Source organism: Carcharodon carcharias, chromosome 7, assembly GCF_017639515.1.
Source record: "Carcharodon carcharias isolate sCarCar2 chromosome 7, sCarCar2.pri, whole genome shotgun sequence".
NCBI classification, from domain to species: domain Eukaryota; kingdom Metazoa; phylum Chordata; class Chondrichthyes; order Lamniformes; family Lamnidae; genus Carcharodon; species Carcharodon carcharias.
Genome location: NC_054473.1, coordinates 71,404,298 through 71,420,928, shown reverse-complemented (window position 1 = coordinate 71,420,928; position 16,631 = coordinate 71,404,298). Strand labels below are relative to the sequence as shown.

The 16,631-nt window shown below is 41.4% G+C and overlaps 1 protein-coding gene across 2 annotated transcripts in view; it reads left to right on the top strand.

The window, feature by feature from the left end:
- The first annotated feature begins 2,143 nt into the window (after window positions 1-2,143).
- edem1 (ER degradation enhancer, mannosidase alpha-like 1) overlaps window positions 2,144-16,631 on the top strand; it is a 38,208-nt gene continuing 23,720 nt past the window's right edge. For both annotated transcript variants that reach the window (XR_005943564.1, XM_041191957.1), the window contains exons 1-2: window positions 2,144-2,652; window positions 7,669-7,741. Coding sequence is in view for 1 of the 2 variants with exons in the window: in XM_041191957.1 (XP_041047891.1) it covers window positions 2,177-2,652; window positions 7,669-7,741 (549 nt within the window). In the remaining variant the exon portion in view is untranslated. The remainder of the gene's footprint in view (window positions 2,653-7,668; window positions 7,742-16,631) is intronic.

The following is a 16,631-nucleotide window of genomic DNA, read 5'->3' as shown; positions in this document are numbered from 1 at the left end:
GGGAATTCACAATTGGATCCAACTGCTCTACACTAACATCAGTAGCGCAGTCTCTATCAATGGGTGGGAATCAGAAAGCTTTCCTATTAAATCTGGAGTCAGGCAGGGCTGCTCTCTCTCGCCTGTTCTTTTCATGTGTTGCATAGAACCCTTTGCTGAATCCATCAGGAAGGATCCGGGCATAAGAGGAGTGACAATCCCAGGCAGTGGAGGCACTCAGATCAAAACCTCCATGTACATAGACGATGTCGCCGTCTTCTGCTCGGATCCATAGACTGATCCACGGTGCACAGACTGATCCACATCTGCAACCAGTTTGAACTGGCCTCGGGAGCCAAGGTAAATCCTGGGAAGAGCGAGGCCATGTTCTTTGGGAACTGGGCCGACCGATCCTTTGTCCCCTTCACTGTCAGGGCTGACGGCCTGAAGGTGCTGGGGATATGGTTCGGAGGGACCAGGGCACGCATTAAAAACTGGAAGGAGTGAGTGTCTATGGTGAAAAGGAAACTGGGCATGTGGGAGCGACGCTCCCTCTCCATTGCGTGTAAGAATCTGGTCATCAGGTGTGAGGCACTCTCGCTGTTGCTGTACGTGGCGCAGGTCTGGCCCATTCCACACTCCTGTGTAGTGGCGATCACCCGAGCCATCTTCCGCTTTATCTGGAGGTCGAAAATGGATCATGTCCGCAGGGACACGATGTACAAGCCTCTAGATAAAGGGGGAAAAAACGTGCCCAACATCGCCCTCATACTGATGGCCACCTTTGTGTGCGGCTGCATCAAGCAGTGCGTAGACCCTCAGTATGCAAACACCAAGTGTCACTACATGCTGAGGTTCTACCGGTCCCCAGTGTGACGAAGGATGGGTCTGGCCACGCTGCCGCGGAACGTTCCAAGTAGTTGGACCGTGCCGTACCACCTGTCCCTTGTGGGAAAATTTATGCAGAGAAACACCTTCGACCACAAGTCCATCAGGCAGTGGTCGGCACGTAACGTCTTAAAGGCCCTGAGGGAAAAGGAGAGGGTGGATCCTGTGGGATGGTTCCCTGAGCAGACTGACAATGTCATTTGGCAGAATGCCTCATCGCCAGAACTTTCCAACAAGCACCAAGACGGAGCTTGGCTGGTGGTGAGAAAGGCCCTCCCTGTAAGATCCTTCCTACATGCCAGAAGTCTCACCCCCTCTGCACGTTGCCCTCGAGGTAGCTGTGGTGGGGAAGAGACCGTTGTTCACCTCCTTGTAGATTGTGTCTTTGCGAAGAGGGTCTGGAGAGAGATGCAGTGGTTTCTGTCGAGGTTCATCCCAAGCAGTTCTGTGACACAGGACTCTGTGCTCTACGGGCTGTTCCCAGGGACACACACCGAGACAAACATCAACTGCAGCTGGAGGATCATCAACTCGGTGAAAGACGCTCTTTGGTCTGCCCGAAACTTGTTGGTTTTCCAGCGCAAAGAGTTGTCCCCGACCGAGTGTTGCAGACTGGCACATTCCAAGGTTCAGGACTACGTGCTGAGGGACACAGTTAAGCTTGGGGCAGCCGCCACAAAGGCGCAATGGGGAAGGGTCGCTGCCTAAGACCTTTCTGCCACAGTGCACTGAGGGGCTGGGAACTGTAAAGAGCCCCTCAGGCTGTACAGCTTAAAATGAATGTCTGCCAATGATTGTAATATTCATTGTTTGTACTGATACACCTTGTGATACATGTTGTAAAAGTTGAACCTGATTGTATTTTTGTAATGGTGATTTTGAAATGGTTCGAAATGTTTTTGAAGATTTAAGAATAAAGTATATTTTTGCAAAAAAAAACTGTGCTCTCCTCCGCCGATGTTGCCTGACCTGCTGAGTTTTTCCAGGTATTTCTGTTTTTGTTTTGGATTTCCAGCATCCGCAGTTTTTTGTTTTTATCGCAGTGATTACTGTTTTTGTCTGTCAGTCAAACGACAGAGGGGCGGGGCGTCAGCATTTCCCCTCTTCTTCCCATTGGTCGGAACCTGGGGGCGGGGTAAATGTTGGTGACGCCGTTGAAGCATGAGACCGACATTCAATATGACCAATGAACGGGAAGGACGTCGAAAGGCTATCCAATGGACGGCGGCAAGGGGGCGGGTGTTTGAGTTCGCCCCTCCCCTTGTTGGCTGTTCGCTTGCTGAGGGGATGCGGTGGCTCCAGTCTGAGAATGCAATGGCGCTCGATAGTGTTGGGGCTCCTGCTGTTGCGGCTGGGCCTCCACCTCACCCTCTGGCTCCTCTGCGGCTTTGGGCCCAGCCTGGGATTCTACCAGAATCTGGTGCCCTTTCGGTTCGGCTTGAGTGTGGTCCGACAGGCCGAGGTTCCGGCCCAGGCCTTCCAGAAGCCATCCTGGTTCGACCAGACCTGGGCCAAGCGGCAGAGGGCGGGCGGCGAGCCGATGGTGTGTAAGAGGCGGCCTCCCGTGGTTTCCAGCCCCACCGGCCCCGGCTACAATTTCCTGGACAGTTTCGGCGAGTACAGTCGCAAGTACAGCGCCTTCCCCGAGCTGCAGCGCCGCCGCATGAAGGAGGCCGCCCAGCGCATGTTCTACTTCGGCTACGAGAACTACATGGAGCACGCCTTCCCGCAGGATGAGCTCAACCCTATCGACTGCCGGGGCCGCGGGCCCGACCGGGACAACCCGTGAGTGCAGGGGAGGGCGAGGGGGCGGAGAGAGCTGGGCTGAGGGGCAGAGTGGTGTGGGAGGGGGCTTCCTGGGAGGGTATTGAGCGACTTTGGATCTTGTTCCATATCGACGGTGGAACATCCAGTCAGCCTACAGCTTTTTTCTTTGGATGACAATTTTCAGTCAGCTGCAACTTCCATGGAATGTGGCAATCATAGTCAGAACAAATGGAGTATTCCCTTTTTTATCTTTCCAATATTTTGACATTTAGTTCAATGTATCATGTCTTTCCTGCTGCCCACAACAAAAGACGTTCGCAGGAACTGACTTCATAAGCAGAGGCAGTAAACCTTATTGCCAAAAACCGGCATGAATTATAGGGCTGATTCTGAAAGATGCTAGGAATCATTATCTGAGAGAGGACAGGAGAGGTTTGTGGCAGGACTGCACTTCAGTGTTAACCTGTCTTTTCTTTTGGACACTGATGCTTCTGCCGTGTACTCCCAACACTTTATCCAGCTTTGATTTCAGAATTGCAGCCATTCATACCAGAGCTGTTGGTTTGTGATTCACTCCAGTTGTCGGTTTGTAGAAAATGCCCTGTCAACTGTGCTGTAGGCAATAAAACTGTACTTAGCAAACTTTCAATGGGCAGCTAATGCTGATGTGGTCGCTTTTGTGGTGAGTAAAACCCAACATTTGGTTTTGGTTGCACGAACACCAGATACTTGCCGCATGAATTGAAACAGGCAAATGCAGATACCACTCGCTATATTTGGTTGAGATACTGTTTCATTTTTTTAAATAATGCAAATAGGGAGACATGGCCCAATTGCAAAGGTGATGATGTGTGAACAAGAGTTTATAGCAGTGATTTAATTCTAAATCCTGTGGGGTTTTTTAAGCATTTACATGTAGAAATTTCAGATCTTCAAGAACGTAATTTTTGGACAGCCCCTTTGTCACAATTCAGATATGCCAAGGTTTTACAATGTGAAGGAATTCTTTTGAATTGCTGAAATAATCAACGTTAAATGTTCTGTTTTTGTCGATTCCTCCTGCTTCCTGTAAATTATTCCACAGATCAGTTCTCACTTAGGATTGCAGTAACATTAAAATAGAATTAAAATGGAAAAAAAAATTAGTGTTTCATTATGCTGGCTGTAAACATAACCTATAGAATTGTATGTCATGAATGCATACTGCATTATTAATCAAACATGACTCAGAATTTGATATGTTCAGAATAATACACATATTGTATCTGTTTAATTTTAGCTTTTATTAATGTTGTGAAGAAAAGGTAATTTTTTGTCACATTTGAAGCTTTTTATTATTAAAATACACACGTTGATACTTTTGTTGAACTTGAATTGTATTCACCAAATTAACATAAAAGCAGCTTCTGTCTTTCCCCCTAACCCCAGCAAGGTTGGAGAGAAATCTTTCTTGTAGCATGCCATGTAAGCAGTAATTTTTGAGGTTGTTTTTTTACTTGGGTACTTGATCTACTAATGACGACTTTTCACGATAAGTGAAACAGTGTAAGATGCAGAGACTGCTTACAGTTGGTTTGCTGAGGTGGCAGTTCAGCAATTGTTTAACCTGCCTTGACAATGCCATTCTCCTCTACCCAAAAAGTGCTGTTAAAAATGATTAAATAGAAAGTTTACATTGTACATGGTTTAACCGAAAGAAGCCATAATAAGCTAGAAAACCGAAATCGCTAAGACAATTAAATAGCTTACATGCATTTAAGGAGAACCTAGATAAAAACAAAGGAGAAAAGAATAGAGGTTTAAGTGGAGAGGTTTGAGTTAGATGAAGGGGGTGCGAGGAGAACATGGACTTGTTAGGTTGAATAGACTGTTTCTATGTTGTACATGCTTTGTAATGTTAAGTAAAATGTTGGAAACACTTGGGTCAGGCACTCATGGTGGAGAGAAACAGTTAACACTTGGAATGATGAACTTTTGTCAAAATTAGAGAAGAAAAATCATGAGCATATCAGAAATAGGAGCATCAGTAGGCTGTTTGGCCTCTCGAGCCTGCTCCACCATTCAATGTTCCATTCAAATTCAATTTGATGGCTGATCTGTTTGCAGTCTTAACTCCACTTTCCTGTCTGCCCTGATTACCCTTGTCTCCTTTGTAGATCAAAAATCTGTCCAACTCAGCTTTGAATATATTCAATGACCCTATTCTAACAGGATTAGACAAGGTAGATGCAGAAAGGATGTTCCCAATGGTGGGGGATTTCAGAACCAGGGGTCACAGTCTGAGGATACGGGGTAGACCGTTTAGGACTGAGATGAGGAGAAATTTCTTCACCCAGACAGTGGGGTGAGCCTGTGGAATTCGCTATCACAGAAAGTAGTTGAGGCCAAAACATTGTATGTTTTCAAGAAGGAGTTAGATATAGCTCTTCGGGCGAAAGGGATCAAAGGATATGGGGAGAAAGCTGGAACAGGCTATTGAGTTGGATGATCAGTCATGATGATGAATGGTGGAGCAGGCTTGAAGGGCCGAATGGCCTACTCCTCCTATTTTCTATGTTTCTATGACCCAGCCTCTACTGCTCTCTGGGGACAGAATCCAGCGACCCTCAGAAGAAATTTCTCTTCTCAGTCTTAAACAGGAGAATCCTAATTTTGAAATTGCGCCTTCTAGTTCTAAATTCCTCCACAAGTGGAAACATACTCTCAACATCTACCCTGTCAAGCCCCTTCAGAATCTTTGTATGTTTCAATAAGATCACCTTCCATTCTTCTAATAAGTATAGACCCAACCTGTCAAACTTTCCTCTTAAGGTAGCATTTTCATTTTGGAAGTTAACCTAATGAACATTCTCTGAACTGCTTCCAATGCAAGGACATCCTTCCTTAAGTAAGGAGACCAAAACTGTACATGGTGCTCTAGATGTAAACTCACCAATGTCATGCACTGTTATAGAAAGAGGTCCATACTTATATACTCCATCCCCCTTGCAGTAAAGGCCGTATTCCATTTGCCTTCCGCGTTACTTGCTGTACCTGCAGGCTAACTTTGTACAAGTGTGTCTGATTTAGTTAGGTTTAAGAGTTAATTCAGCTGTCCTCTCCCATAAGCACATCTCCATTGGAAACTATTGCTGATTGCCATAATTTTATCAAATGTATCTGGATTGGTGAATGTAGCTGAAAGGTATGAATATGGTTTTGAAAGTTAAATTAACATTGCTCGTGCCCTAGAATTCCTAGGGTGTTTAGCTGATTTTGGCCTACCAACAAACTGCAGAATGGAATTTCATAGAAGGGGCCATGTGTTTTTGGCAACAAGTTATAAAGCATCCCTGAATTCCTTGATGGTGCATGCCATCCTTGATCAGACAATAACCATAGTCCTTTAGATGTGCAGCAGCCAGTACAACAGTGTGATGCACATCAAAAATAGGGAATGATGAAAATCAGCAGGTGAGGTAGCATCTATGGAGCGAATGAATGAGTTAATGTCTCAAGTCTGGACCCTTAATCAAAACTGCACTTCAAAGAATTAATCACATTTTCCTTGTTTAACTCATTTGATTTCTTCACAGATGCTGCCTGACTTTCTTAATACTTCCAGCATTTTCTGTGCTTGTTTTAGATTTCTAGCATCTACACTTTTTGCTTTTCTGTATACGTGCACCATTTACCGAATTCACTTTTTAACAAACCCACTTAAAACTGGAATGCAACTACAGGGCAAAAACATGGTGATGGACTAGATAGAGTATATTGAAGACTTAATTTCGTATTGCCATGTGTTTCTAAAGTTTAAAAAGCTGAATTTTCAGACAGCTACAGTGAAAATCCCTACAAGCTTGTTTAAGCTTTGTGTTGCAGAAATGGAGTTAGCACTTGACTTCATTGGAGCTTCTGAATAGTCTGCTTATTGTGTGCATGATATAGAATTAAATAGGCTCCAAAAAAAGATAGAATTCTTATAGAAAAAGCAAGGAAGCTGAAAAATATTTCCACTCACCAACAGCGTGCTCTACCTGCCATCACATACCTTAAATTAGGGTAATTGCTATAAAAGAGAGCTTAATTTTCAGGTAAAAGCAAAATACTGCAGATGCTGGAAATCTGAAACAAAAATAAAAATAGCTGGAAAAACTCAGCAGGTCTGACAGCATCTGTGGAGAGGAATACAGTTAACGTTTCGAGTCCGTATGACTCTTCATCAGAGCTAAGAAATATAGCAATGAGGTGAAATATAAGCTGGTTGAGGGGAGTGGGACAGGTAGAGCTGGATAGAGGGCCAATGATAGGTGGAGGCAAAGAAGAGATTGCCAAAGATGTCATAGACAAAAGGACAAAGGGGTGTTGACGGTGGTGATATTAGCTAAGGAATGTGTTAATGATGACATTAAGGACATTAACTTTCAGGTCCTCTTTTTAGTTTGTGTATTATTACAGTTCTGCAACGTTTTGGTTTTTGTGTGTCAACATGCACAAGTTCCTTAATTTGAATTAAAGTGCAGATCCTTGTATTAACACTTTTAAAAAGAAGTTGCTCATTATGATCTTTAACATCAATTGTGATAGTTTGCAGGCACATGCCATCTAAAGATCATAGGAAATAGGAGCAGTAATAGGTCATTCTGACCTTACGAGCCTACTCTGCTATTCAGTAAGATCATGGCTGATTGGCTCAATTCTACCCTGCTGACTTCGGGGTCCCATCATGATTGTAGCTATCAATTAAAGAAAGTAAACTCTTCTCCTGCTTCTTCCCCCTCCCAACCCTGAAGTATTTGTGCTGACACTGGTGTCTATTTAGGTTTTGAAAACTGTATTCATGTAATTAATTAAAGTTAGTCTAGCTGTGTTGTTAGTTTGCAGGATCAGACTGCACAGAGGTTACAAAATTCTTGTCACAGAAATTCTTACAAGGAAGCGACATAATGATTTTCTTGGTATCGATGACTAACTCCATTCCTAATCCCAACCATAAACAAATTAGGTTCATTTTGCTTTTGGAACTGTTAATTGATTTTGTTTTCCTTCTAGTTCAAACATCAACATTAATGATGTCCTTGGGAACTATTCTTTAACACTGATCGATGCACTTGATACACTAGCGGTGAGTAACAGATGTTTAGTAACTGCTTTGCTCTGTGGGAGTTTACATTCTTTTTGTTGTGTGTTCACTTCGGTTGTGCATGTTTCTTGTTTTTATGAAGTAATTTTGTTTGGAACCTTAATATTTTTTGTGTAGAAAGATCTTCTATTACCTGTTTTAGCTACATGAGGTAATTTGTATATTGGATGTAAATCTTCTGAAATTCATTGTATTATCCAGATTTTTCATTTTCAAACTTTTTTCACCACGAAAATTCTGGTTTTATGTATCTCTGGCCACATCGTCATGGTCATTTTATTCGATCAGTAAGCAAGATTGCTTGGATCATACTCGGTTTCCCTGTGATCATGAAATTCTGCATAAATGAAAGCTGACTTTGATGGCCTAAATGCATACTGGCTAGTAATGTCTCCAGTTACAATTAAGAATGACCCAGAAATTGCTGAAAAAAAACAATTGAGTTCATTTCCCAGCCATGGTTGGTACATGATAAAAAATGGCTGCGACAAAGAGGAGGTGCATCCTGAGTTCAGATTTCCCCATGAACCGCTGGGTGATTTGTTGCACCTTCATTAGCCTCAAGAAATGAAAACCTTTGTAAGCTCTCTGTTGAAATTGTGTAAAATGTCATGTAACTGCTGGATCTGCAATGTAAGTGGGAATAAGGTTGCCATTGCCATTTAAGGTTGATGTTTCATGTCATAAATCACACCCGTCACACCATGTGACTTAACCTTGGGGACCTAGACAGAGAACAAATATAGCTGTAATAAAAACAAAAAAACTGCGGATGCTGGAAATCCAAAACAAAAACAGAATTACCTGTCTTCTCTAGCAGCTGATGATCTGTTCCTAGAATTTTTAAAACTTTTCTTCTCTCCTGGCAGTATATTTGCTATCCACATTCCTGATTGTGACGGGAGGCAATCATTTTCAGGATGCAAAGCTGTTTTGACGCTCAGAAATACAAATTAGATTTCTTTAAGAAAATAATTTTGGGTTGCAGAATGAATAAAAATGTTTGTGCATTTCATTAGCCTACCCCTCCATTTACTCATTAACTTCTCAAGGACAAGTATAACAATTTTGAAACTCAATGGGTGACAGTGTCCTCTTCTATTTTTCTTTCTTTTCCTTTCTGCCCGTCATCTCTTAATCCACTCTTTCTTTCCCTTTTTCTGTTCTGTCTCTTTTTTTCTGTCCTTAAATTTCATTGTTAGAGAGTAAGTATTAGACCAGGCATTTACGAGATCCCAGATGTGTCGAGTTGTTATCGGTTTTGCACTATAATTGAGGATTGATATGATCTTCAGGGTGAAGGAGAAAATTTGATTCATGGTGCTTTTACTTGATTAATTAACAAGATTGTTTGGATCATACTCGGTTTCTTTGTGATCATGAAATTCTGCATAAATGAAAGCTGACTTTGATGGCCTAAATGCATACTGGCTAGTAATGTCTCCAGTTGGTGTGAATTGCACTGCTCCAGTTTAACTGGAAACGCTTTGATTTTTTTTGCTTAGCTTCAGTTAGCACTATTCACATTAGTAGCGTAACATTAAGATGTACAGTAACTCCTGGAAGTTACATAATGGTGGAGGAAGTGTATACATTGTTGGTGGACCAGTAGGTCTTTTCCTGTTTGTCTTTTTTTTTACATTTTCTTGTGTTTTAAGAAGTAAACTAGAACTACTTCCTTTAAAAGGTAATACTTCCTCTTGGTGAGACAAAGTTGATTGTGAAAGGAATTTTTTGTATTCATCCTACAAAACCTATTAACAGTTACATCAAAAAATTAGTCTTTTCATAACTGCTGATGTGCTTGGTGTTTTTACATTTAGCCAATTGAATTATGCCATACAAACAAGTGGGCTTTCCCATGCTACATGTATCAATCAGTGCTTGATGTGGTAAAGGCCACTTTGATAATGAAGCAAGAGTGCTAGTTGATTTAATTTCCTACTAGGCAACTTTGTTTCTGCAGTGGTTGTAATTAATTCTCATGTAGTCCAATGCTCAGAGACATTGGAAAGTCCCAGCAGAAACTTGGCAGTAAATGCCCTCATATAGGGTATTGGCCCTATTTAATGCTTCCATAGTATTCTCTTGCCTCTACCCGAATACAGGGAATGGAAATGAAACTTGCACTTATTAAGAAGCTTTTTATGACTTGCTGACATATATTGTGCCATATGTGCTGTGTAATGAAGCGTTAAGGGGAGGATATCACTGTCCCCTTGCCTCATTTTGCACAGCTACAGATCTTGGCTGCATGTCCATCACTTCATATTACCAGCCCTTCCCATTCTTACTTTGGAAGTGCTGTAATGTTTGCAACAAAATTTGAGAAATGGTTGGTTGAAATTTGCTGCAGTCCCTTCATTAGCAGAGTGGATGTGGCAGGAAATAAGATGTTCTTTGAAAATAAAATGTCTTGATGAAATGATTTTGTAGTTTCATTTTGTGCATTTGGAGGAAGAGTTTGAAAATTTAGGAGGGAGCAATGTTATGTGCTTAAAGATAGAGAGATGATTGAAGTCCCAGTCTTGCAGCAAGGAGGTTATAATGGTTAATATAAATAGCTAATATTAATTTGAACTTTCAGTGATTTGGTTGCACAATTCAAGGTGTAAAAACTTGTGCAGATGTGGAATACCTAGGTAGTATATAAGAATATACACCCAGAAAGCGCCAAGTGGATATCATTGTTATTAAAAGCATTTCTACTGTACTAGTGGCATGTTTGCATATCTACTATACAAAATTCTTCTAAAACATAAATTAGATGCAATGTGTCAAAAATGAATATTCTGGCCCCTTTTGTATAGATTTGTTCCCTTGTTGCCAGTGATAGTTCTGTATATATTCATCCATGTTCAAACCTTCTCCAAACACACACAATCTTGTAGCAATCTCTGATTGCCTGCTAATTTGCAATAAATGGTATGTAAGTAGATTATTAGCAATTAATAAATTTACAACCACATTGTTATGCTTTTATTGGAATTAAATTCTAAGCACCAAATAGGTGCAAAACCGCAACATCATAGGGTAGAGTTATATTTCTGCTGTTGAATTTTGCATAGTAGTTTATCATTTGTGGTAATGTAAAAAATGCCTTGGTGTTATTTGCCCTTTTGAGTAACTAGCTAGTGGCAAACTTGCAGTTTTCAGCTGTGGTTAGAAATAAGCTGTGTGGCTTGCTTAATGCCAGCAGCTGTAGGTATCTAGTTTCTCATAACTTCTAACAAACTGAGCTTGTTGGTTTCGCAGTGGAAACATAAATGGACGAAGTACCAGCAGGATAGCAAGTGTTGCTCTCCTGAAGCAGACAGTGGAGCAAGCGCAGAGTTGGGTTTGAACCATCTGGATGGAATCTTCCATTAGTTGTATATGATACACCGTTCCGTTTCTCGTGTTGGCTTTAAAATGTAGTTCCACTGGGTGTGCTCAAAGCATTTCAAATTTACCATCTGAAAGTATAGCTATGGGTTTGCATGACTGCAAAAAGCACAGAGTTTTCCTGGCCTCGAATATGATTTAGAAATAGGAAATATGTGAGGTACTGCTAGATATAAGTAGATTGTGTAAAGTTCAATGATAAAAGCAGCTTTAACGTGTTAAGAAAGCTTTGTGATAAACTAAAATTATTGTGCACCAGTGTTGTATAAAACTTTATGCAGTAACAGTTGGGATACTCTAGTTACTGGTGCAGACCTGCAGTATGAGGTGGGGAGGGGGATGAAAAGCTGGTCCATGGTAGCTGTACCATACTGACAGCTGCAAACAGCGTAGAGTACAATGCTTATTTCTGTGTAGCAGTGGGTAATCGATTTTGCAAACTTTGATTGGAGCCATGGAGCTGAATAATCATTACTTATTCTGAAGTAACAGTATTTTGGCACAAAACAGAAGGCACTTGCCTTTATAGAGGGGATTAAAAGGTTTACAGTAGCTTGTGACAAAAGTGTTGAAATATCCTTAGTGAGAATCATTTGAAGTGCAAGTTCATGAAAGCAAAATTAAACTTGTCCATAACCACAATATTAATTGTTCAAATTGAATGTACAATTGAGAGCAGGATATCTCTAGTTCAGCTCATGGCGAAGGAGTAAAGGATTCTTTATTAAGTGTTTCCACTTGTTGAAACTGCACGAATATTTGGTAAAGATTTGTATTCTTAAAAACAGAGGTTTTTTGACATTCTCAATCGGCTGACAGCTTAGGGAGTGTTTGCTGCATGTGCTGACAGTGGAACAGCTGTCATGATGTGAATACTTAGTGATGAGCTAATGGGAAGAGCACTCTTCTCACCATTTGCAAATAGTAATTTATTCAGAAATAATTTTCCTATGATTTTGTCATTTCTTTAATCAGGGATGCATTGGAATAAAGAACACTTGTAACTCAGATTTCGTGATCAGCGGTGATGTGACGACACTCGCTGCTGACCTCAAAAACATTGCCCACAAAGATCGTTGTGGATTACCCCTTCCCTGATGTCATTTTGAATCTGGCGCCATGTTGACGGGATGGCCAGGTGTCCAGTGACAGTGCTGTCGTCAAGCAAGATAAGCAGCTAATCACATTGAAACATTCACAGAGACTGCACACCAGGAAGTAAAGTACACTGAACCTTTCACTTAATTAAAATTTTAGAAAGTGAAATTAATGATTAAGACATGCGCATGGGGTTAAGGTAACAGACTTAAAAAATTTAAATTTGAGCTGTTTATCATCATTGAGAAATTTGACATTCCACAAATATAGATTTAGTTTTTCAGGGCCAGTGAAGCTGTTTAGCATTAATTATGAACTCAGTGCACTGTTTAAAAACCCAGTTATGCCTCAGTACAAAGTGTAAATTTTTCTCAGGGCTTTTACAGCAAGTCAAATAGTGTAAAAGGGGAAGTTTATAGTCCAGTGGAACTTCACACCTTATGGGGAAGTCTAGGATCATCAACAGCAACTCTGGGATTTCTGCATTTAACTGCATATGTGAAGACTCAAGTTGCTGTCAGATTCAACAGAGTAATGACCATGAACGCTGACTGTTTTGTCGATGTTGCGACTGCAGAATCCAAGCCAATATGTTTTGTATTGCACTGTTTTTATTTAAATTTTTGTTGCATTAGATGGGTTTTCTCCTGTTTAGATGAAACTTATACTCACTCTATAAGTGAGTAATTTGTAATTAGAGTAGCATAGGTGAAGATGAGTAATGTGCATTTGTGTGGCCTCGCTTTGTGCTTACCATGCTTCAATAATGTAACACCAGTATACTAGACTTTTGTCTTGGGCCGTTGCTAGATTATAAGGTTCTCATTTTGCTTTCTTATTGGTGCATTGACCAGTCAGATTGCAGCAAAAACTGGCTAGGATAAAAACAAAAACAGAATTACCTGGAAAAACTCAGCAGGTCTGGCAGCATCGGCGGAGAAGAAAAGAGTTGATGTTTCGAGTCCTCATGACCCTTCGACAGAACTTGAGTTCGAGTCCAAGAAAGAGTTGAAATATAAGCTGGTTTAAGGTGTGTGTGTGTGTGTGTGTGTGTGTGTGTGTGTGTGTGTGTGTGTGTGTGTGTGTGTGTGTGTGTGTGTGTGTGTGTGTGTGTGGGGGGGGGAGAGAGAGAGAAAAGTGGATGGGGGTGTGGTTGTAGGGACAAACAAGCAGTGATAGAAGCAGATCATCAAAAGATGTCAACAACAATAGAACAAAAGAACACATAGGTGTTAAAGTTGGTGATATTATCTAAACGAATGTGCTAATTAAGAATGGATGGTAGGGCACTCAAGGTATAGCTCTAGTGGGGGTGGGGAGAGCATAAAAGATTTTAAGATATTTAAAAATAATGGAAATAGGTGGGAAAAGAAAAATCTATATAATTTATTGGGAAAAAAAAGGAAGGGGGAAACAGAAAGGGGGTGGGGATGGGGGAGGGAGCTCACGACCTAAAGTTGTTGAATTCAATATTCAGTCCGGAAGGCTGTAAAGTGCCTAGTCGGAAGATGAGGTGTTGTTCCTCCAGTTTGCGTTGCGCTTCACTGGAACAATGCAGCAAGCCAAGGACAGACATGTGGGCAAGAGAGCAGGGTGGAGTGTTAAAATGGCAAGCGACAGGGAGGTTTGGGTCATTCTTGCGGACAGACCGCAGGTGTTCTGCAAAGCGGTCGCCCAGTTTATGTTTGGTCTCTCCAATGTAGAGGAGACCACATTGGGAGCAACGAATGCAGAAGACTAAGTTGGGGGAAATGCAAGTGAAATGCTGCTTCACTTGAAAGGAGTGTTTGGGCCCTTGGACGGTGAGGAGAGAGGAAGTGAAGGGGCAGGTGTTGCATCTTTTGCGTGGGCATGGGGTGGTGCCGAAGGAGGGGGTTGAGGAGTAGGGGGTGATGGAGGATTGGACCAGGGTGTCCCGGAGGGAACGATCCCTACAGAATGCCGATAGGGGGGGTGAAGGGAAGATGTGTTTGGTGGTGGCATCATGCTGGAAATGGCGGAGGATGATCCTTTGAATGCGGAGGCTGGTGGCGTGATAAGTGAGGACAAGGGGGACCCTATCATGTTTCTGGGAGGGAGGAGAAGGCGTGAGGGCGGATGCGCGGGAGATGGGTCGGACACGGTTGAGGGCCCTGTCAACGACTGTGGGTGGAAAACCTCAGTTAAGGAAGAAGGAGGACATGTCAGAGGAACTGTTTTTGAAGGTGGCATCATCGGAACAGATGCGACAGAGGCGAAGGAACTGAGAGAATGGGATGGAGTCCTTACAGGAGCGGGGTGTGAGGAGCTGTAGTCGAGGTAGCTGTGGGAGTCGGTGGGTTTGTAATGGATATTGGTGGACAGTCTATCACCAGAGCTTGAGACAGAGAGGTCAAGGAAAGGAAGGGAAGTGTCAGAGATGGACCACGTGAAAATGATAGAGGGGTGGAGATTGGAAACAAAATTACTAAATTTTTCCAAGTCCCGACGAGAGCATGAAGCGGCACCGAAGTAATCATCGATGTACCGGAGAAAGAGTTGTGGAAGGGGGCCGGAGTAGGACTGGAACAAGGAATGTTCCACATACCCCATAAAGAGACTGGCTAGGATAGTTATTTTGTGATGCCTTGTAATGCAGCACACTGAATTGTCAGCGCTGCAACCTGAGCCTCAGAAGCAGCAGTGGTTGAGGGCATGTGCCTTCTTGAGACCTTAATGGACTACCAGTGAGCAATGTCGAGGAAAGTACAAATGGCTGTTATCATTGCACTAGGAAACGCTATTGGATGGGCCATTCTCTGAAAAGTACAGTACATGTAGAATGAAATTGACAGCTATAAACTCTTTTACTACTGTTCCTAAAATAAAGCAAGACATCTGATGAATCATCAGTAAGTTGCATACAGCTGCAGTCGGACTAAAATAGAGATTTGTAAGTTTCTTAAAGAATGCAGCTTTGAAATCAGGCTCTGCTTAGTCTCAAAAAAAGCATAACATAAAAAGGGGAAAGATCTTTACATTGAGAGGTGGGGAGACAAAGGGACTAAAAGTCTCCTTTTCCAGGTAAAATGGTTACTATATAACATGACAGTAGATGCTCTTGGACCTTAATCCAGGTGCTGATATTTGCCTTTATGATTATAACATCTGTAACATCCATACCTACTAAATCCAACTTAATGCCTTCTCAGCAATCTTTTATTTTCTGAATGATGTTTGTTAGGGTTTGATATTTTAAGGGCTTCTTGAAAGGTTGATGTTAGAAATTAGAATATTGATGAGTACTGCCTTTTGATTTCCTCTAGTAAAGTAACATTTGTAATTCAGTAAATTTAAGTTTGAGCTGCTTAATTTAGAACAAATTGCTGGTTGATGGAAGTTTTTGGCTTAAAAGTATTTTTTAGCATAAATTCATAACCAAGCTGTGAAAAATACAAGCCTTTGCAATTGTAGTTACTGTGTGAAGTTGCCAGTAACGTATTAAGTATTAGAAGGTAATTGTTTAGCCATTGCAAACAAAACAGACTAGTTTGTGTCCTTTGAATTCTGCAGCATTCAGGTAGGCTTCTGTTGCACAACTATGCGGATTCAGTAGTAGGTTTTTCCAGGATTGTAGGTGAACATCAGATGTTTACAATGACGGATAATTAATTTTAAGTTGTCACTTAAATTACTTGAGACTGCGTGTTGAGGCAGTTAGATGATAAATGATGTTTAACATCAACCAATGTCATGACATTTCAACTAGCCTGAGCAGTTTCTAAACAAACTGAGCTTTCCCATTTGACTTGATAAAATTACAATCTTGTTTCTTGCAGTAGATTTAAATGTCATCAAAACTATCCAGGTGTTTGTTTACAAATGCTATATGTTAAAGTTTAGCTGGTTGTTCAAAGGATGTAAGAAATCCTGTGATGAAAGCCTAATTATTTATGTTGATATGTAGATAACTTATTTTAATATCACAACTGAACATGCAAAATTTGTGGCTATAGCGATCCAGCCTTAGCAGTGCCACTGCCTAAGACTCTTCAGCCATGGTACACAGAGGGCTGGAAACTGTAAAACCCATTGGTCTGTATGTTTGACATGTAATGAGCATTGTAAATATTGACTAATTTTAAATATAGTAAGTAACATACAGTATTGGAGAAACTGAGTTGTTTTGCACTTTATGTAATGTCAATGTTGAACAGTTGTGTAATGTAAATTATAAATTTTAATGAATAAAATGTTTTAGGGAAAAAGACAGTATTGCCCATCCCCAGTTACCTAAAAGTCAACCACAGTGTGGCAACCAGATCCAGACTTGGTTGACTAATGCACATTTGTTAATTAGTTGGGTTTTTTCAACAAACTCTCAGCTTTCATGGCCATGCATCTTTTGCTGGTCTGCAAATTACTAGATGGT